This window comes from Homalodisca vitripennis, chromosome 3, assembly GCF_021130785.1.
Source record: "Homalodisca vitripennis isolate AUS2020 chromosome 3, UT_GWSS_2.1, whole genome shotgun sequence".
In the NCBI taxonomy this organism is placed as follows: domain Eukaryota; kingdom Metazoa; phylum Arthropoda; class Insecta; order Hemiptera; family Cicadellidae; genus Homalodisca; species Homalodisca vitripennis.
This window is the reverse complement of record NC_060209.1, coordinates 207,593,127-207,616,885: the sequence shown is the minus strand read 5'-3', so window position 1 is coordinate 207,616,885 and position 23,759 is coordinate 207,593,127. Positions and strand designations below refer to the sequence as shown.

Here is a 23,759-nt window from a genome sequence, read left to right as displayed (position 1 = left end):
ACTATGTCAATCTTTATTTATAATAGTTCGTATTTTAGTGTATAATCTTGTACCTTTTTAAGTTAGTTGAATTAACAGGTATGATAAGATTTAAATTCAGTTGCATTCATGGTTAATGCAAAATATTTAGGCACTTTGCGAAATAAAGTTCACCAATTCAATGTGCTGGCTTTGTTTAAATTAAAAGGATGATTGTTGTAACATTCAACCGTTTATCTACTGTCACAAGTACAAGTACGTTGTGGTCTCTACTCTGTCCTAACATTACCACAAAGTATTGGCTTTAGTCTGAACCGTAATCAGCCTCAACGTCTAACTGCAGAACTGGCAGTGTTACAAACGTAACCACAACGTTCGTTACTAGTACTTGTGGTCTCTATTCTAACATTACCACAAAGTATCGGATTTAGTCTGAACCATAATCAGCCTCATCTGCCAAATTCATACCTATCGGTTTACAAACGTAACCACAATGTTAGTTACTAGTACTTGTGGTCTCTATTCTGACCTAACATTACTAGAAAGTATCGGATTTAGTCTGAACCGTAATCAGCCTCTACTGCCAAATGCAGAAATATCGGTTTACAAACGTAATCACAATGTTAGTTACTAGTACTTGTGGTCTCTATTCTGACCTAACATTACTACAAAGTATCGGATTTAGTCTGAACCGTAATCAGCCTCTACTGCCAAATGCAGAACTATCGGTTTACAAACGTAACCACAACGTTAGTTACTAGTACTTGTGGTTAATGCTCTCTCCTAACATTACCACTAAGTATCAGATTTAGTCTACCCCGTAATCAGCTTAAACTGCTAACTGCAGAACTATCAGTGTTACAAACGTAACCACAACATTAGTTACTAGTACTTGTGGTTAATGCTCTCTCCTAACATTACCACAAAGTATCAGATTTAGTCTGAACCGTAATCAGCTCCATCTGCTAACAACACAACTGTCAAATTTACAAACGTAACCACAACATTAGTTACTAGTACTTGTGGTTAATGCTCTGACCTAACATTACCACAAAGTATCAGATTTAGTCTAAACCGTAATCAGCTCCATCTGCTAACAACACAACTGTCAAATTTACAAACGTAACCACAACGTAATTACAAGTACTTGTGGTCTCTGCTCTGACCTAACATTACCATAAAATATCGGCTTTAGTCTGAACCGTAATCAGCTTCAACTGCTAAGTGCAGAACTGTCACAAATATCGTTAGATCTTTAGTTACAATTACGTTGCAGTGTTAAAGTGGCTAAGAATTTTATTGTGTAGGCTACCTATTGTAATCAAAAGTGTATAACTTTTACGTTAAAATCTTTATTTCTCTTCTTTTTTTATTTCGTGAAATTGGCAAAACCATAATATATGGAGAAGAAAAGGAAAAATGTAATACCCATGTGATACACTTTCATCTTGCGTCTTAAAATCGTAACACATAGCGCCCATTCCGCGTTGTTTGATATGAAGTACTAAATACAAGCTTATGCTGGTTATGTATCTCCATTATTGAGAATAGATTATTGTACACAAGGAGTTTAATTTCCAACATGTGAAGTATCACCTGTTTGCTAACCTTCATAATGCCAAATGCTAACGTTCGTAATGTCATGACGTGTGGCCATGACTATCCAACCTGAACATTGAACGCTTTACGTGTCCCAGCAGTTTATAACATTAATTTCCCTGTATTACTCTAAACAATGTCAGGAAACCCGGTCTACACCATGAGATTACGTTTATTAATACTGGCGACAAGGGCGCAAATATAAACCTTATTTTATTTGTTTACAGCATCAAATTATAAAAAAAAGCTCTTACTGATCTACTTTTAGTCATATTAGTAGTGGTATGGTTAAGCTCTAACCAAGAAGATACAACGGAGCAGCCTCAGTTTATTTGCGTATCAGGACTTAACTGAGTTTATATAAGGGGTTATTTGCCCATAATTTTTGCTAGGATCATCGTAGATATGTTTGCTCACGCCATTCTGTTTCTTTAGAATTCACCTTTGAAATGAAAAGTCAGCAGATAGTGGTTGCAAATTGAAAATTTAAAGTGGACCTTCTCTACCCCAATTTGAAGGGGGGGGGGATGTTTTACCCTCCAAAAAGTCCAAAAAAGTATTTTAATAGATGGTGAAGATCGAACATCTATATCTCAATCCGTTTGGAATATATCCAGACGTATCAGGACTTAATTTACACCCTTTATATATATTATATGTTTTAATTTTCAGGATGATAATTGCTGTAGCAATTTTAATCGCCTTCATCGCCACTGGAATGGACTTTTTCATCTACCAACCTGGGCGAAACCACAACCGCAGCATCAGTAAGTGCTACAACGTAAGAAAGTAAATGAATTTAGTTGAAGAAGGGTTTAAGAGTAAGTCAAGATTGACAGTTGGTACTTGTTACACTTGGCGACCATTTTATACTAATGTTGACATTGTAAGTAATTATGATCATATCCATTTGGGCTTTATTATTAATTAGCACATAAATGCTCTCCAACCAGAATAGAGTGCCCCAACACAGACTTTAAACTGACTAGTCGAACTGGAAAAACAGTCCAGGAGCAGTTCAAGAATAAATGGCAAATCTATAAGATTATAAGTTTGTAAAGGAACATGGAATATTAAACGTCCGGTATGGCCTCCAGCGAGTCATAATTTAGCGCTTTTCCAAGTCGGAGATTCGTACTTCATTATAGATATCCCAAATTTTTCCTAACAAATCTAACTAATTTTCTCTGTATTCGATGGAGTTCTTGCCTAAGGTAAACTTGATGAGGGGACCATACGGTCGAAGAAAATTCCCTAAGAGGGCGAATGTGCGTAAAGTATATGGCTCTTAATGACATTGGATCATTTAAATGGCGAGAGACCCTTGACAGCATTCATAATATTCTCAAAATCTTGCCACATTCACTACGAATATGCTCATCAACAGGACTTAAAACATGGCAGGGAAAAAATATCCCAGATATTTTACTAATGACTGCCGGTTTAGTAGGTCGTCCGATACATAAAAATCACAAATCACTGGAGATTCTTATACTGTGAAATGACAAAAAAGAGCATTTTCCGAATTCCTGCCTGCATCAATGCTTAACCTCACGTACACCATCCTGCAAGAAAGAGCTATCACTCATAGCTCCAATCTGGAAGTATAGCTTAGAATTATCAGCAAAGAAAAAGCAATGTACTTTCAGCTTCACTGTGATGTCATTTGAACAGATTGAACAAAAAAGAGCCAAAGTGGGAACCCTGAAGCATCCTTGAAGATGCTATGAAGTCATTTTACAAGAAAACCAGAAAAATTCTATCAACGTCTTCTGGTTTCTTCTGGTAAAAGTCTTCTATGAGCCAGATAGAATCCATAACTGTAGTGGCCCACCGATAACATAGCTTTCAAGCATAACATTCTGAATGGAATGATCAAATTTATTGAAGGCCAAATCAAAATAGATGACATACAGTTGACTTCGCCATGAGAAGGACTCTGATATACTATACATTGACCATAACTGGTCGGTGGTTGGTAATATTTAGCCAATCACGAAATATCGACTCCCCCTCAAATCGGCTATACAGACGACTGTTTATTATTGGCAGTTTCGGTTTTACATCTGTTGACTGAGTAGGGCTCTCCTCGGTGAAACCAGAATGTATCAAGAGTTTGATTGTGTGAGCACTGTTTCAACGCGCTGTGAACTATAAAACGTTTAAGTCTACAAAACAAGAGTTTTCAGAATTTCTTTACACAATAACTTATTTTTTACAATAATTCCCTAAATACCTACCAGCGAAAAACGATCAATGTTTTAGTTTTGTTCTCTATCCAATGTGATATGGCTTTTAAACTAGTAAGAAACTAATTTAAACTTGTAGGTCTCACTAAACACAATATATTGTACTTAGTTACTAAAGAAAGCTGTACCTGATTACTTCTCTAAGTTTAAGCAGGATTTAGTACGTTATCAGATACAAAGAAAACCTTTGACAAAGCTGTCACCACCAACTTTGGTAATGTAGAACAAAGCCATCTAGATCAAACATGACACCGAGTCAGATATTCCAGTCTGTCTAGTTTCCAAGTAGCTGGATTAATTATGTAGCGTGACATCAGAGAAACAACGAAACCTTTCACAAACCTGTTACCTACGACTTTGATAAACTAAAACAAAGCTATCTGGATCAAAAACGACTCCAAACCATACACTCCAGTCTCTCTAGTTTCCAAGTCGTGGCATAAGTTATTTAGTGTGTCATCAGAGACACAAAAAATCGTTAACAGCGGTGTCACCACCACCTTTGGTAATCTAGAACAAAGCCATCTAGATCAAACATGACTCAAAGCCAGACATTCCAGTCTCTATAGTTTTCCAATTCGTGGGATAAATTATTTAGTGCGTCATCAGAGACAAAAAAATTATTAACAATGATGTCTCCACCAGCTTAGGTAAAACAAAGGCATCTAGATCAAACATGACTCAAAGCCAGACACACCAGTCTCTCTAGTTTTCCAAGTCGCTTGATTATTTATTTAGCGTGTCATTAGACACAAAGAAATCTTTCACAAAGCTGTCACCATCGACTTTGGTAATCTAGAACAAAGCCATCTCGCTTTACAGTGTTTCCGAGAAGTCGACGGACATCGCGAGTACTTGGCTAGGTTCGTCTGACCTTGGATTAGGATGTACCTTTACGACATTTTAATTGGCTGAGCAAACCACAAATTAAATACATAATTTACAATCAAAGTTAAGCATATTCCACAATTAGCTACTGCTAGAAGTTGGCGTTTTAACTTTAACCCTCAGACTGGAAGTAGGTTAAAAGACCAAAAGACGCTTCCTTACCGACGTAAGCTCCAAATTAATCTACGGTACCGGATTTTATTAGACTGTAAGTATAACATTCTATCCCTCTACGTGACATAAACACCCATTATGTTACTCTATCGTGTGACTGGTCATCATTATATATCATTATGTGACGTGAAGTTTCATGAAAATGCTATGTAGTGCAGCCAGCCAACGTTCTATTCCTCTACGTGACATGAAGTGCCATAGCGTTTATCATGTGACCAGCCATCATTATATATCATTATGTGACGTGAAGTTTCATGAAAATGCTATGTAGTGCAACCAGCCAAAATTCTATCCCACTACGTGACGTAAAACACCATTACGATCCTTTGTCGTTTTATATGTTATTCTGTTACGTGATATTTAGTTAAGTGACGTTACGTTATCGTGTATCCAGCCATAACCTTGTACAACTTGTAGTCTTAGCCTGATATTAGTCTCGACTAATGAAATATTACAAAAGAGTATATAATTGAAACCTATCACGCCATTATGATATTCTATTTAAACATACTAATTTATTAAGCATACTTTTACTATAAATTTTGAAATTTGAAAAGTACTTTCTTAACTTATTTCTTTCTTTATCGTCCCTTTTCATATTTTCAGATGACGTAATGAACTAGGAGCTTTAAACAGACGGAAGAATTATAAAATAATCGTGGTTAAGAGTGGAAGAGAATGTAGTTGACTCTGATTTAATTGTTAGTTTGATTATTAATGTTGCTGAAAATGGAATTTAGGAGTAAACTTAAAACATAATAGAAATCTACTATTCTTCGCATATTTTATTATTATATAAGTTAAGTTTTTTATATAACTGTAATAGATAGTAATAATTTAAGAACTATTAATTATTACTAATCTCATTTCCTCCTAATTATATGATATTGTTATTTAGTAAAATATTCTATTATTTCGTATGATAATAATAATAACAAACAAGGCATACCTAACTGCAGTGTTACCGTTCCTGAAATAACTTTAAATACAAAGTAACTTCATGTTATGCCCCTGTCGTTAACACTTGTGCTCAATTTTACTTGAAGCATAACCTCACATTAACTTTTAGTCTTTAATTATAAAGGATCACTAAGAATAATTAAATACTGCAAGAGATAAACGTTCAAAAGACTATTGCTTTTTCACTTAAAAATAAAAAATCTGAAAGTTTTAAGATGTATAATTAAAAAAAGCGAACAGATAGGTTTTATATCTAAAGAATGTATATACTTTTGTTTTGTATATTTTAATTCTCTATTGCATATTGCTAATTTGAAGAGCGTGTATATAACTTGTGCTAAATATTTGATCACATAATAAGTCACCATAATAAATTTTGACTATGTGATTCTTTTTGCTTTAGACACAATGATTAGTTACTAATTTTTACACCATAGTATGATTAATACATGGATTTAGAGTTCTTGTTCATGTAGCTTTACAAACATGTTTATGTAGAATGATCTAACAATCTAATATGGAACAAATTATCACTTTACCTCAGCTTAACTCTTTGCAAATTGGCTCAACTGTGTTTATTTGTTACTTTCTCTGTAATGGTACAAAATAAATTAAATATATTTTATAATATAGGATACAGAAATTATTATAGCTTATTTATTTTATTTATGCTAGTTATTTCACGTTTATTATATGCATAAAGACTGCAGTGATTTGTGTATATAATTAAATGAATAATTTTCCAAACAGTATTTTAGTGAATAGGTAACTTTAAAAACGACATTTAATTGTTAAACAATTGTGAAAATTGAATATTTTGAGCATTGAAAACACAACAACAGTCAGTTTCAGGGCACATAATAATTGAAATTAAAAGAAGCGAACTGGTATATAATTTTATTTTGTACTGAAACATTTCTAGTAGAGGTTTTGAAGTTCTAGAATCGTTATTACCTACAAATATTTATTAGGCTAGAACTACGCATAGATGTACGCTATTAGACAAAATCCACTACAAACATCTGTCAATGCAGTACTGACAACCAACTTCTTTAAACTTTACAGGAAGGTGGCTTAGGCCTTTCTCCATGTACAAGAACATGAGCAAACTCGTGACCCCCAACGGTAACTCAGAGTTTGCAGAGTTTCACGTGTACAAGCTGATCGCCATCTTGTTTGTTATCTCTGGCCATCGGCAGATGTACGCCATCGGGCAGACTCCGCTGTATAACGTCGACTGGGTAGAGGAGGTACTTTTTCTTAATTTTTGTTATATTATTTACTCTATTAATGTCATTACTCCACATTATAGGGTTATATTTTATGTTAAGAATAATTAATGGTAAACTAAAACCCTTTTTTGAAATAAAATTAATTTTCAGAAAAGTGTTTTTTAGTTACCCATTAATTATTCTATTTACTGTATGTTTATGTATAATTGCTTTATAATACAATCATTTTAATTTAATGGGTTATACTGATCTGACCGCTGTTTTGTAAATTAAACCGCTGTGTGTACTACGATAACGACAGTGTAGGCAGTGTTAAATCTTTGTCTGCGGAGCGACACAATGGGTAATATTGACCTGACCGCTATTTGTAAACACTACGATAACGACAGTGTAGGCAATGTTAAATCTTTGTCTGCGGAGCGACACAATGGGTAATATTGACCTGACCGCTATTTGTAAACACTACGATAACGACAGTGTAGGCAATGTTAAATCTTTGTCCTGCGGAGCGACACAATGGGTAATATTGACCTGACCGCTATTTGTAAACACTACGATAACTACAGTGTAGGGAATGTTAACTCTTTGTCTGCGGAGCGACACAATGGGTAATATTGACCTGACCGCTATTTGTAAACACTACGATAACTACAGTGTAGGCAATGTTAAATCTTTGTCTGCGGAGCGACACAATGGGTAATATTGACCTGACCGCTATTTGTAAACACTACGATAACGACAGTGTAGGGAATGTTAAATCTTTGTCTGCGGAGCGACACAATGGGTAATATTGACCTGACCGCTATTTGTAAACACTACGATAACTACAGTGTAGGCAATGTTAAATCTTTGTCTGCGGAGCGACACAATGGGTAATATTGACCTGACCGCTATTTGTAAACACTACGATAACGACAGTGTAGGCAATGTTAAATCTTTGTCTGCGGAGCGACACAATGGGTAATATTGACCTGACCGCTATTTGTAAACACTACGATAACGACAGTGTAGGCAATGTTAAATCTTTGTCTGCGGAGCGACACAATGGGTAATATTGACCTGACCGCTATTTGTAAACACTACGATAACGACAGTGTAGGCAATGTTAAATCTTTGTCTGCGGAGCGACACAATGGGTAATATTGACCTGACCGCTATTTGTAAACACTACGATAACTACAGTGTAGGCAATGTAAAATCTTTGTCTGCGGAGCGACACAATGGGTAATATTGACCTGACCGCTATTTGTAAACACTACGATAACTACAGTGTAGGCAATGTTAAATCTTTGTCTGCGGAGCGACACAATAGGTAATATTGACCTGACCGCTATTTGTAAACACTACGATAACGACAGTGTAGGCAATGTTAAATCTTTGTCTGCGGAGCGACACAATGGGTAATATTGACCTGACCGCTATTTGTAAACACTACGATAACTACAGTGTAGGCAATGTTAAATCTTTGTCTGCGGAGCGACACAATGGGTAATATTGACCTGACCGCTATTTGTAAACACTACGATAACGACAGTGTAGGCAATGTTAAATCTTTGTCTGCGGAGCGACACAATGGGTAATATTGACCTGACCGCTATTTGTAAACACTACGATAACTACAGTGTAGGCAATGTTAAATCTTTGTCTGCGGAGCGACACAATGGGTAATATTGACCTGACCGCTATTTGTAAACACTACGATAACGACAGTGTAGGCAATGTTAAATCTTTGTCTGCGGAGCGACACAATGGGTAATATTGACCTGACCGCTATTTGTAAACACTACGATAAACGACAGTGTAGGCAATGTTAAATCTTTGTCTGCGGAGCGACACAATGGGTAATATTGACCTGACCGCTATTTGTAAACACTACGATAACTACAGTGTAGGCAATGTTAAATCTTTGTCTGCGGAGCGACACAATGGGTAATATTGACCTGACCGCTATTTGTAAACACTACGATAACTACAGTGTAGGGAATGTTAACTCTTTGTCTGCGGAGCGACACAATGGGTAATATTGACCTGACCGCTATTTGTAAACACTACGATAACTACAGTGTAGGGAATGTTAACTCTTTGTCTGCGGAGCGACACAATGGGTAATATTGACCTGGCCGCTGTTTGTAAACACTACGATAACTACAGTGTAGGCAATGTTAACTCTTTGTCGTCAGAGCGACACAATGGGTAATACTGACCTGACCGCTATTTGTAAACACTACGATAACTACAGTGTAGGCAATGTTAACTCTTTGACTGCAGAACTACACAATGCATAATATTGACCTGACCCGCTGTTTGTCAAACACTACGATAACTACAGTGTAGGCAATGTTAACTCTTTGACAGCAGAACGACACAATGCATAATACTGACCTGACCGCTGTTTGTCAACACTACGATAACTAAAGTGTAGGCAATGATAACTCTTTGACAGCAGAACTACACAATGCATAATACTGACCTGACCGCTGTTTGTCAACACTACGATAACTAAAGTGTAGGCAATGATAACTCTTTGACAGCAGAACTACACAATGCATAATACTGACCTGACCGCTGTTTGTCAACACTACGATAACTAAAGTGTAGGCAATGATAACTCTTTGACAGCAGAACTACACAATGCATAATACTGACCTGACCGCTGTTTGTCAACACTACGATAACTAAAGTGTAGGCAATGTTAACTCTGTGACAGCAGAACTACACAATGCATAATACTGACCTGACCGCTGTTTGTCAACACTACGATAACTAAAGTGTAGGCAATGATAACTCTTTGACAGCAGAACTACACAATGCATAGTACTGACCTGACCGCTGTTTTGTCAACACTACGATAACTAAAGTGTAGGCAATGTTAACTCTTTGACAGCAGAACTACACAATGCATAGTACTGACCTGACCGCTGTTTGTAAACACTACGATAACTAAAGTGTAGGCAATGTTAACTCTTTGACAGCAGAACTATACAATGCATAGTACTGACCTGACCGCTGTTTGTAAACACTACGATAACTAAAGTGTAGGCAATGTTAACTCTTTGACAGCAGAACTACACAATGCATAATACTGACCTGACCGCTGTTTGTCAACACTACGATAACTAAAGTGTAGGCAATGTTAACTCTTTGACAGCAGAACTACACAATGCATAATACTGACCTGACCGCTGTTTGTCAACACTACGATAAACTAAAGTGTAGGCAATGATAACTCTTTGACAGCAGAACTACACAATGCATAATACTGACCTGACCGCTGTTTGTAAACACTACGATAACTAAAGTGTAGGCAATGTTAACTCTGTGACAGCAGAACTACACAATGCATAATACTGACCTGACCGCTGTTTGTCAAACACTACGATAACTAAAGTGTAGGCAATGTTAACTCTTTGACAGCAGAACTACACAATGCATAATACTGACCTGACCGCTGTTTGTCAACACTACGATAACTATAGTGTAGGCAATGTTAACTCTGTGACAGCAGAACTACACAATGCATAATACTGACCTGACCGCTGTTTGTCAACACTACGATAACTAAAGTGTAGGCAATGTTAACTCTGTGACAGCAGAACTACACAATGCATAATACTGACCTGACCGCTGTTTGTCAACACTACGATAACTATAGTGTAGGCAATGTTAACTCTGTGACAGCAGAACTACACAATGCATAATACTGACCTGACCGCTGTTTGTCAACACTACGATAACTAAAGTGTAGGCAATGTTAACTCTGTGACTGCAGAACTACACAATGCATAATACTGACCTGACCGCTGTTTGTAAACACTACGATAACTAAAGTGTAGGCAATGTTAACTCTTTGACAGCAGAACTACACAATGCATAATACTGACCTGACCGCTGTTTGTCAACACTACGATAACTACAGTGTAGGCAATGTTAACTCTTTGACTGCAACGCGACACAATGGTTTATGTAGTTGACAACACACAAAGCTACTTTAACCTTTGGTAGTAAACGTGTTAAAGTTACCAGTTCAAAGTCGCGCATTAGAAATATTTCTATTTATAAATTGAGTCTTTCCCTTTTTAAAACTTATTAAAGTAAATTCTGGACTTATAACAAAAAATAATAACGAATATCCTTATTTTTAAAACTATTAGATGGATGGGAAAGAAACAAGCTTGATACTTTGTATTCAATGTATTAAAATGAGGTAGTTCTATAATTAATTCTGAAATGAAACATCATTTTCAACGTGTGGTTGAAAAACAAAACACAAATACCTAAGATACAAGGCTTACTAAAGCAATAATACTAATGTACTAATTATGTCTTTTTGTTAACGTAATATCTGGTATGCCTAATCGTGAACTTTTCTATTCGAGGTTTATACTCAGTCTATTCTGGTAACAAAACAAAGAATAAGAATATTTATTTTCTCTTACATACAAAAATCAATTTTTTCAAATAAACAGACATGATATATAAAATGTATTGATAAAAAAATAATTATTACTTAATGCAATTAAAATAAAATAATACTCTATACTATGAGCGGGTATCATTTAAAACAAAAATATTACCTTTTTAAAATAAAATACAGGACATTTAAATACAATTGACTTCATAATTACTGGTGAGAATATTTAGGACCTCAGAAGGCTAAACCTGTTAGAGGATCCATTTTTAACATTAAATATTACGTTACTAAAATCGGCCACGGTCATACATAACTGAAAAATAAATATACCAGTGCCTAAATAATAACATCAATACTCTTATCACTCTACATCATTATACTATTTATATTAAATTAACATTGGTGAAATTAAATACAATTACACAGATGTGGACTGTTTTCATAAAAGAACAATAAAAAATCTATGTTATACTTGAATGTTCATAAGATTTTCAAGGTTTTATAAAGATAGTAATCATTCTTTAAGAGTTTTAAAAAATATATATTTACTAGTCGATTTTTTCATATAATCAGAAATTTTTTTCTAGAATCGGGATGCTAAGAAGTTTTAAATTGACATATAAAATTTATCGTATGATTTAGGCGTAACTATTAGTTTCGGAATTTAAGGTCTGTTTTTGTGCTGAGGAGCATTTCCACTTTTATTGTAAAAAGTCTCAATGCTTTGTAAAAAATAAGGTTTTTCAGAGGTAATATTTTTAACTTTTCGAATAAGGACAATGAAAGTTTTTTTTGACTTTTTCACAATTAACCTTAAGAAATGTTTTTTTTTGACTTGATATACTATTAATAGTTTATGTTTATAAGTACCAATCCAAAACACTAATCCATATTTCTATTCTATTTTCAATTAATGAGAAGTATAACATCTTAAAATCTTTCACTCCACATGTCTTGTAAAAATAAAAGTATCTTATTGAATTGTTAATTGTTCTTTAAATCTGAAACATGAATTTTTGAATTTATTTCTTGGTCCAATATCATACTCAACTATTGGCTACGACGCAACAGTCAGTTAAATGTATTATAAATACGATTTTGTATGGAAGAGGTGGACGGGCGTTAAAACGCATACTGCTCTGCCACCATAGCCGTCCTGAAGCTCGACAATAGAGCTCTTGTTACGGTTCAAACATATTCCAGAAGTGCGTACGATTCCCAAAACCAAGCTGAATACATTTTTATATTTATTCTATTTTTAGATATCTATTCAGTAGTACGGAATCATACGAACTAGGTCGGTTCTATACGATTGTCATTTGTTCATTTGCACTTCCTTTTTATTAGTAATCTGTAAAATCAGTGACCAAAGTTCTTTATTTAAAAATATATAAATTCTAGAACACTTTCCTTGTTTAGCTTCGGAATAAAGGTCATATTGGAGGCAATATGAGGAATCCGTGCTGAAGAAACGGAACAGGGAAAAGTGTAGAGTTTGGAATTTTTGAGATAACCATAAAGTGCCTCAGAGTTTGCTAGGGAACCTCCCCAGGGGTACAAAGATTCTATTACTACGTCATGCGGAGCAATGTAGATGCAATAAATTGCAGTTATCGAAATAATCGTTTTATGTTTCTAGTTAAAATGTTTCGAAATGTATGATAATAGACTGTCAATATTGCTATTTCTTTGCATGAACCGAAAACCTGAGATATGGTACGAAAAAGTGTGTCTAGTTCAGTTAATTAGTCATCCTGTTTAATTAGGAAGGGACCCTGCAGTACCCAAGTCAGGTCAAGATTTATTGCCTTGATTCATAGATTTTAATAAAACACGTACAATTTAAATGTTCTTTTATATTCTTTTATATTTATGTTCTGATATATTCAACGGGCATACCATATAAGCCTTTTCTTTAGATGGTGGGGGGGGGGGGGGGTGGGGGGGGGGGGGGGTGGGGGGGGGGGGGGGTGGGGGGGGGGGGGGGTGGGGGGGGGGGGGGGTGGGGGGGGGGGGGGGTAATGTGTAACTCAAACCCAAATCGTAAAGGCAGAAGAATCTCGGATTTTCTAGGTTGGGCCGTACAGAGTGCCTCCACAAACAGAATCTCGGCTTTTGCTCAGTTTGTCCGCATGGAGGATGCTTCCACCAAGATAATCTCGGATTTGGCTCCGATGGGCCGTATTTAAAATGATTCCACAGGGAGAATCTCGGCTTTTGCTCAGTTTGGCCGCATGGAGGATGCTTCCACCAAGAGAATCTCGGATTTTGTTCCTATGGGCCGTATTGAGAATGATTCCACAAGGAGAATCTCGGCTTTAGTTCAGTTTGGCCGCATGAAGGATGCTTCCACCAAGAGAATCTCGGATATTGTTCCTATGGGCCGTATTGAGAATGATTCCACAAGCAGAATCTCGGCTTTTGCTCAGTTTGGCCGTATGGAGGATGCTTCCACCAAGATATTCTCGGATGTTGCTCAGATGGGCTGTATTGGGAATGTTTCCACAAGGAGAAAGTCGGCTTTTGCTCAGTTTGGCCGTATGGAGGATGCTCCCACCAAGAGAATCTCGGATTTTGCTCGGTTGGGCCGTATTGAGAATGATTCCACAAGCAGAATCTCGGCTTTTGCTCAGTTTGCCCGCATGGAGGTTGCTTCCACCAAGAGAATCTCGGATTTTGTTCCTATGGGCCGTATTGAGAATGATTCCACAAGGAGAATCTCGGCTTTTGCTCAGTTTGTCCGCATGGAGGATGCTTCCACCAAGAGAATCTCGGATTTTGCTCGGTTGGGCCGTATTGAGAATGATTCCACAAGGAGAATCTCGGCTTTTGCTCAGTTTGGCCGCATGGAGGATGCTTCCACCAAGAGAATCTCGGATTTTGCTCCGATGGGCCGTATTGAGAATGATTCCACAAGGAGAATCTCGGCTTTTGCTCAGTTTGGCCGTATGGAGGATGCTTCCACCAAGATATTCTCGGATGTTGCTCAGATGGGCTGTATTGGGAATGTTTCCACAAGGAGAAAGTCGGCTTTTGCTCAGTTTGGCCGTATGGAGGATGCTCCCACCAAGAGAATCTCGGATTTTGCTCGGTTGGGCCGTATTGAGAATGATTCCACAAGCAGAATCTCGGCTTTTGCTCAGTTTGGCCGTATGGAGGATGCTTCCACCAAGAGAATCTCGGATTTTTGCTCCGATGGGCCGTATTGGGAATGATTCCACAAGGAGAATCTCGGCTTTTGCTCAGTTTGGCCACATGGAGGTTGCTTCCTCCAAGAGAATATCGGATTTTCATCGGTTGGGCCGTATTGAGAATGATTCCACAAGGAGAATCTCGGCTTTTGCTCAGTTTGGCCGTATGGAGGATGCTTCCACCAAGGAGAATTCTCGGATGTTGCTCCGATGGGCCGTATTGAGAATGATTCCACAAGGAGAATCTCGGCTTTTGCTCAGTTTGGCCGCATGGAGGTTGCTTCCACCAAGAGAATCTCGGATTTTGCTCCGATGGGCCGTATTGAGAATGATTCCACAAGCAGAATCTCGGCTTTTGCTCAGTTTGGCCGCATGGAGGATGCTTCCACCAAGAGAATCTCGGATTTTGCTCCGATGGGCCGTATTGAGAATGATTCCACAAGGAGAATCTCGGCTTTTGCTCAGTTTGGCCACATGGAGGTTGCTTCCTCCAAAAGAATATCGGATTTTGATCGGTTGGGCCGTCGTATTGAGAATGACTCCACAAGGAGAATCTCGGCTTTTGCTCAGTTTGGCCGTATGGAGGATGCTTCCACCAAGATATTCTCGGATGTTGCTCAGATGGGCTGTATTGGGAATGTTTCCACAAGGAGAAAGTCGGCTTTTGCTCAGTTTGGCCCGTATGGAGGATGCTCCCACCAAGAGAATCTCGGATGTTGCTCAGATGGGCCGTATTGAGAATGTTTCCACAAGCAGAATCTCGGCTTTTGTTCAGTTTGGCCGCATGGAGGATGCTTCCACCAAGAGAATCTCGGATTTTGCTCCGATGGGCCGTATAGAGAATGTTGTTAACCACTGAGAATCTCGGCTTTTACTCCAGTTTGAATGGAGGTTAGTCTCTAAAAAATAATCTCGGATTTTGACCATTACAAGAACACTTTCCTTATCGTACTAGACGATTATTGATCATAGTTATAACTATGGGAGCAATTCATCGGCTTTTGTAATCCTCACTGTTGAATGAAGTTTCCTACAGCAGATCCGGCGTGCAATGTACAATTCCGATCACACTTTCCTGCCCGAACTTCCGTTCATTTAAGAATCTCGGCCAAATGTGTTTTATACAGTTATGAGGAAATCAATTGGCTCAACTAAAATGTATTATTGGGCAAATATTATTCTCGTAGAACTGTCTAATGTCATCCGACATACGTCTTTATTTAATTGAGAGTTGATTGAATATTTTTATTAAACTTGCATAATATACTTTACTATATCTCTCACTCTGTTATTATTTTAGGTGTGACGTAGGTACGTATAAGTATGACATCTTAAACTTAATGTTTCAAACATGTCTTTCAGTAGTAACTCCTGTTATAAAAGAGAATCTCGAGATGTTGCATAAATCGCTGAGCCGTTGTTGGGAATGAGCATGTTGGCAGAATCGAGACAGATATATAAATACAGCTGATCATTGTTAGACAGCTGAGCGTATGTTGGCATTTCTTGTGATTGCAATCTTTTGTAATGTTTAGTTGTGTTTCCAAGGTATATTGGATAAATTTCGTTACCAGTTGATACTCTGGTTTATTGAAGTCTTTTGTTTAGGAACGACGATACATTTTAGATCATATTATCTGATATAAAAATACTCTTTCTCTAAAATAGTTTTCTTTATACTCTCATGAACTGTTGAAACAATCCAATCGTGGTTTACGTTTACTTAGTCTTTGCAGTTTTACACGAATATTCAGACACATCGTCTTCGTCACATTATAAATTGCACTTAATTCGTTTATTCATCTTTCATTAAGACTCAAAACTACGAGGGTCTGTGCTGTAAACTTGATAACCAGAGATAAGTTCGTTTTCTAATTGTACAAGATTGTCTATCAAATGTTCTAATGCTCAAAGGCAATACTAATTGTCCTGTCACTCTGTTTATAATACCTTGCACTCCTCTATAAGAAAGTACTTTGCCTAAATTTCGTTTATCAACACTCATTTTTGTCCATTACTTACAAAAATAATAACGCACCCATTCAAATAATATAAGAGCTATTAAGACTGTATGTATAAAATAGAATTTAAAACAATTATACTCTAATAAAATTTGCGCCTTCAGTACATTTATTTATTACTGTCATTATAATCGGCTGAGCATTAGCGAAACCTATCACTCGTGAGGCTGGAAAATTTTTATTTCTGTATTTATATCAATTCCGCATGTTACTTGTAAACTAACTGACCTGTAGACTTAAATTGTGTACGATGCTTATTTTCTACATTACAAACACTGAGTTCAGATTACTGAATTTAGCTGAACATTACTGAATATTTTTACATTGGTCCTATGGATAACTATGATGACAACGAGAAAATTACAGAATTAGTTAATTCTATACAAACTCAGTTTTTCAGTTTTCCAACGCTGAAATGAAAGTCAACGTCATGAACAAATTTGTTACTGTATTTTACATTGCACCATAGTGAACCCACACGCACACTTGTTGCGGCGCTCTTCCTAGTTTGTACACGTATTCTTGTTTGAGATACTTTCTATTTTCATTCTGTTTGAGTCACAATATTATCAGATTCGTACAAATGAATCAGTACAACATTTATAAATTACGATTGAATAAGAAACTAAAGCTCCTTTGACTGCAAAGGAGGCGTTATTGTTCTAAAGAAAACTTTATTGGAAACTACTCAAATGATAGGAAGTAGTAAGAGATGTACAGCATATTGGAGTCGGAATATCGTCAGAATCAGAGTTATACAAATGAATCAGTTCGATATTTCTAAATGACGATGAAACTAAAGCTCTTCTGACTGCAAAGGAGGTATTATTGTTCTACAATTTATTGGAAATTAACGAAATGATAGGAAGTAGTAAGAGATGTACAGCATATTTGAGTCGGAATATCATCAGAATCAGAGTTTTACAAATGAATCAGTTCGATATTTCTAAATGACAATAAAACTAAAGCTCCTCTGACTGCAAAGGGGGTGTTATTGTTCTACAACAACTTTAATGGAAACTACTAAAATGATTGTAAATTGTAAGGGATGTACAGCATATTTGTATATTTTATATTTGTACATATGAATCGGTTCGATGTTTCAAAGTTATGATTACACATAAAACTAAAATTCCTCTGACTGCACAGGAGGCGATATTGTACTAGATCAACTTTAATAGAAACTACTAAAATGATTTGAAATAGTAGGAGCTATAGAGTAAATTGAAAACAACAAAATGAATCTAATTTAAAACGATGAAACTGCGGGACACCTGTTTCCGAGCACCCAAGGTTTTAATAAAACCCAAATCACATTCGCTATTCCCGCACACATGACACTCTATATTAGAATTTATATAAACTCCCTGTGTTCGTGTTTATTTGCATTCCTCCCACGATGGCTATCTTTATTTATTATTGCATAGCATTGCGTAATTAAATTTTATAAATCCGGCTCATCTATATTTATAATTATTATTCTGCACTATTCCCAAATAATAAATCGAGTACTTGCAATACAAAAATATCTAGGGATGTAATTGGTGCAATGTAAACCTTGTTTCAGTTAAGAATTTTACGCGTAAATTATACAGTTTTCTTTGTCTTGCAGCATAACTAATAAAGTAAGACACATTTGAACTTATCAAAGTAGAAATTTCATCCTTTATGTAATAGGCAATTTTTAGCGTTTTTAAAGCTACATTGGTTTATATTTTTTTTTATTAAAACTTAAATTAAATGAAAATTTTGGGATCAAAATATTGGGATTTAATTTTTGATTATACTCTGAAAAGTCAGGGTAAAAACGAACATATAATCCTTTGGCAAGTTAGTACTGGTAGTTTTAAATTGTTAGGAAAGCAGGTTGACTGCCTTAAATTGATTAGAACTTGTCTTGTTGCGACTATTGTTCTCCTTGTTTGATGCAGCTGGACCAATGAGAGAACACCGCGGATGTCCTGCAAAGTTGATTGGAAAGGGAAGTATTTAAGCGCCCGCTCATAATTTTCGCCCTTCTTTTGGTCATTTTCGTGAGTTAAGTTAATTAAAGTGCGCCGTGTTTCTTAATTTTTTTCTGCGAGGGATTTTGAGGTAAGCACCAAATTTATTGTACGTTTTATTGAAATAGTCTTCCATATCTGATATTAAATTAATTTTGTTGTCTTTTTTATAGGAAAAAAATTAAATTCATAGAAACGACAGAGCAATCTGCATAATTAATTCTCGATGAACAATAGAGCATAATAGAATCATACAAGTTACAGTTGGTTCAATCTTGAAGAAAGGTGAATTAAAATTGAACTTTGTTAATACAGTAACTTTAATTGAAATTTGGAAATTTAGTTATTTATTAATATTTAACTGGAACTGTTTTATTGTGAATTATTAATTGGAAATTAATTGAACATTAATAATTGTTTGAGAGAGTTGTAATCTGAATTGCAGAGACTTGAAATTTAAGGTTAAACTAGTGTAAAGAGAAGTTTAAATTTTTATTTTTTGAATTTTGAGTGAACTTTGAAGTGAACAATTTTATTTTAGTTATTTTCAAGTGGTAGTTGGTTTTTATTTTAAAACTTTATTATTTTATTTTATAAGAGAGCTCTGATTTTTAGTTTGATATAATTTGATTAATATTTTTATTTCTTGTCAAAGGAACTTTTAAATTTACTAAAGTTTGTCAATTTTTTCTGGAAAATAGAGTGATAAAAATTCTGAAACTTTGAAGTTATTAATTTGCCAGTTTAAAATAAATCCACTAATTTTATTTAGATCTGTGCCTTTTATTTTAGACAAACCAGATAATATTTAATATTTAACAATTTAGTAATAATTTTTGTACTGAACATTCACTCGGAGCTTACTAATCAAAAAATATGTTATATCGTCTTGGATGTCTCATTGATAATTTAAATACTAATACTCTGGAATATTAATATCTACAATCCAAGTCGTTATAGATTTTAAGTACAAAGTGTGCCAATATATAAATCTGTGTTACAGATCATTACTTGGCTAACGTATGTTTTTCTCGTAACCGGCCATTTCTTAACAGTCTTCTGATGGCATATGGTACTACTGTCAGACACATAATAGAACGTTACACTAACTCGCGTCAAAATATATTGAGCCTTGTCCTACGAGGGTCAAGGCCCTCCTGGATACTTGGTGTTTACAGGCTGTGGACGGACGCATCCTCGAAAGAGTCGAAAAGATGATATGAAGATTATGAAATATATCGTTAAAAATTGACGAATCTATTCGATAGATCAGATATTGAAATATCTAACTTGGATCTATTGAGAAAGGTCATTCATAGCTAGAGGAAGAGATATTTGTAAATTGACATGGAATTATCGTTTAAATTTGTTAAAATGTATTGCTTGAAAAGACCATGCATAGAGGATAAAAACTTCGACATCAATGATATTCTCAGTTTTTTCGTTAAGAGTTTTATCAATTTCTTCGATCATTTCAGACTTAATTTTATCGCTTGTTTCAATGGAAAATTTTTCAGAGATTGAATTAATTTTTTCTTCATTAAATATCTCGAAATTTTTCTTTTCCTTCTTAAAACGTCTCTTTAATTCTCTTAATTTTTCTATATTATACATATTTTCGTGATCGACAATTTGATTGTCTTTAGCCCAATTCATCAAATAGTTCAATTCTTTCTCGTAAACGCCTTTGTTTTTTAGACGAATTTTATAATTATAATGGCGATCATAGTTATGTTTTAGGATTTCTTTCTTACAAAACGGACGTGTTATTTTTTCGTTGGTCATTTATATATGAAAAATATTATTTATAGATTTTCTTAATTTCAATTTTATAGTGATTTTTCGAGAAATATCGTTCACATTATCAACTTTAAAGCTAAAAATCTGCAATAATTAGAGATAATTCAGTAGATTTTAAGGATTTTTTTCAAAAAACTCTAGTACCAGTTTGTATGTACCTTAAAAGTTAGTATTCTAGTGTCTAACAGAGAAGTATATAATAAAAATACGTCCAGCAATATATAATATAGTTTCTTTACGAATCCATTTCCTTAGTAATAAAAACATTTTAAAATGAAAATAGAAATATTTGTATTCCTTCTAAAACATTATACTTCATGTATTATATAAAATAATTTGAATATACTAGGCCGTCCTACACAGTTTTGATGGCCGGTAGTTAAGCAAAATACACTCTTATCAATCACTAATTTCATCCCTTGTAGTGTTATCACTTGATTTGTTAACAAACTACTGTGGACAATCTTAAACCTTACTTATTAACATAACATTAAGAAACCAAAACATAATAACTAGAAGAATTATACACACTTCTGATCAAATACTGCTACTTTCGTATTTATTTATTTATTTTAATTTAACCCATGAAACCTAAATTTCCCTATACTCTATGTACAAACTTTTAAGCATTCGCATATATACATTCAGAAATATTTTATTCAATTACATCTGTTAATTGCTTGGTTTCTTGAGTTCATCAGCCAATTTTTTTCACGTGACCTTTAATAAATGTTTTATTAGATTTGCATTAATTGGTAACATATTAAAACACTTTGGGCCTAAAAAAACAAGCGATTAAAAAATGTTTACTTATATTTTATTTATATATTTTTTTACTTACAGTTAAAATTTTAAACAGTTCCATATACATATTTGGTATTAACTGAAGGCCCTTACGCTCTAGATGTGCAGTTTGTGAATTTAAAGTACCCAACTAACCTAGGGCTATGCACCACGTGCTTGCAAGGGTGCAATATTAATCTTTGATATTTTTTTTATATAGTTTCAAAACAGCTAAACTTCGTTCTTAGACAGTTTTATCAAAATATTCATCGTTTGTCAAGCTTATTTATTTATAATATATTAGACTTGTTGTTCGTCACAATAATATTATAAATGCAAAATTGCCTTTGTTTGTTTTTTTTCACGCGTAAACTGTTCAACCGATTATACTGAAATTGTACATGGACATTCTTACGGTCCCTGGGATGAATTCTTAATTCGACAACCCTCTCCAAACTACGCACCACTGGTCTTTAAAGTAAAATAAAATCCCATCCTGTTCTCCAAAGCTGTGATATATTAATTAAAATAATAGTGTAATCAACTGTTCTGTAGTAACATTGATTATCATTTTCAATTGTTTTACACTTACAGTAAGTACGTAAAATCTATAAATAAAAATCAATTGTTTTTTACGCCGTTTCAGATTTTAGTTTTTTAGTTTATAAAGAAACAAACGCGTAGGGTCATTATTAATGTAAAACCAATCTTAGTGCACTTTTGACATAAATAGGCTTCTCTGATATGTGATGTGTATATTTTCAATATTGCAAAATCAACTATAAGCAAAATATACTAAGAACAAAGCAAATTATATTGGTCATAAATATAAACTATTTGGCGTATTTTCTTGGCCGTGGCAACAAGGAAAACTCATAATTGGCGTTTGAAATATAATTCACTCGAACCAGCAGTGGTCATACACGTGCAACACGTACTGAATTGCGTGCGAAACCGCGGGTAACTGCTAGTTGTAACCATATTATCTCAAATATAATTTAAATTATGCCAAATTTGGCTCAAATATAAATGATAGAACGGCCAATTACTGAAAAGATATCATGAAATTATTTTTAGTATTTTTAAAATGGCGGCCATAAGAACTTTTAATATCTTGAGAATATGATTATAAAATGCATTAGATAAATTTGCGCTACGTGTTCAGACATGAGCGAGAATAAAATAGACTGAGTTACTTGTGTAAAGAAGTAAACGTTCACCTTGGAACGCGATTAAGGTACAAAGTGACTGATTTAAAAGGAGTCCACTTCTACTTTGAGAGACTCAGTGAAAGACTCGACTCGGCGCCAAATACAAGTTATAATGTAATATAAATGAAATGGTGTTTCGGAAAGAAGTGTTGCTTTAGAAATATGTTTCAAAGACTGTCAGAGGAATTGGATCTTGTGTCTGACTGAAGTATATTGAATTGTGTATGAGCCATGTCAGTGATTCCATGTCATGCCTCCTCCTCACTTTATCTCTCTATTCATCGAGATTCTGTTTCAATATAAAGTGTATATTGAATTGTGTATGAGCCATGCCAGTGATTTCTGTCATGCCCTTTCCTTACTTTATGTCTCTATTCATCGACATTCTGCTTCAATATAAAGTATATATTGAATTGCGTATGAGCCATGTCAGTGATTTCTGTCATGCCGTTTCCTTACTTTATGTCTTTATTCATCGATATTTTGCTTCAATATGAAGTATTTATTGAATTGTGTTCGAGCCATGTCAGTGATTCCATGTGATGCCTCCTCCTTACTTTATGTTTTTATTCATCGACTTTCTGCTTCAATATAAAGTATATATTGAATTGTGTATGAGCCATGTCAGTGATTTCTGTCATGCCGTTTCCTTACTTTATGTCTTTATTCATCGATATTTTGCTTCAATATAAAGTATATATTGAACTGTATACGAGCCATGTCAGTGATTCCATGTCATGCCTCCTCCTTACTTTATGTTTTTATTCATCGACATTCTGCTTCAATATAAAGTATATATTGAATTGTGTATGAGCCATGTCAGTGATTTCTGTCATGCCGTTTCCTTACTTTATGTCTTTATTCATCGATATTTTGCTTCAATATAAAGTATATATTGAATTGTGTATGAGCCATGTCAGTGATTCCATGTCATGCCTCCTCCTTACTTTATGTCTTTATTCATCGACATTCTGCTTCAATATAAAGTATATATTGAATTGTGTATGAGCCATGTCAGTGATTTCTGTCATGCCTCCTCCTCACTTTGTTTCTATTCATCATAATCTGAGAAAAAACACTGATGATTTTCATGACACTGACCGCGTAATTCTAAAAAATGACCTTGATGATCATCATGACAACAACTGTCTAAGCCAAAGAAATAACCTTGATAATAGTCATGACAACGACCGTGTAAGCCAAACAAAAATAATTTGCAATTCATACTTCCTTACATGTCTAATTATCATTATTGACT

The 23,759-nt window shown here is 35.0% G+C and overlaps 3 protein-coding genes across 3 annotated transcripts; all 3 read left to right on the top strand.

Moving 5' to 3' along the window:
• The first annotated feature begins 2,251 nt into the window (after positions 1-2,251).
• On the top strand, positions 2,252-13,681 carry LOC124358582. The gene is made up of 3 exons (XM_046810886.1): positions 2,252-2,345; positions 6,915-7,099; positions 13,616-13,681. Exons 1-3 carry the CDS (start codon positions 2,252-2,254, stop codon positions 13,679-13,681), a joined length of 345 nt encoding a protein of 114 aa, XP_046666842.1.
• A 45-nt stretch (positions 13,682-13,726) lies between these two features.
• Positions 13,727-14,707, top strand: LOC124358581. The gene has a single exon (XM_046810885.1). It carries the CDS (start codon positions 13,727-13,729, stop codon positions 14,705-14,707), a length of 981 nt encoding a protein of 326 aa, XP_046666841.1.
• Positions 14,708-14,893: 186 nt separating this feature from the next.
• Positions 14,894-15,421, top strand: LOC124358580. The gene has a single exon (XM_046810884.1). It carries the CDS (start codon positions 14,894-14,896, stop codon positions 15,419-15,421), a length of 528 nt encoding a protein of 175 aa, XP_046666840.1.
• The last annotated feature ends 8,338 nt before the right edge of the window (positions 15,422-23,759 follow it).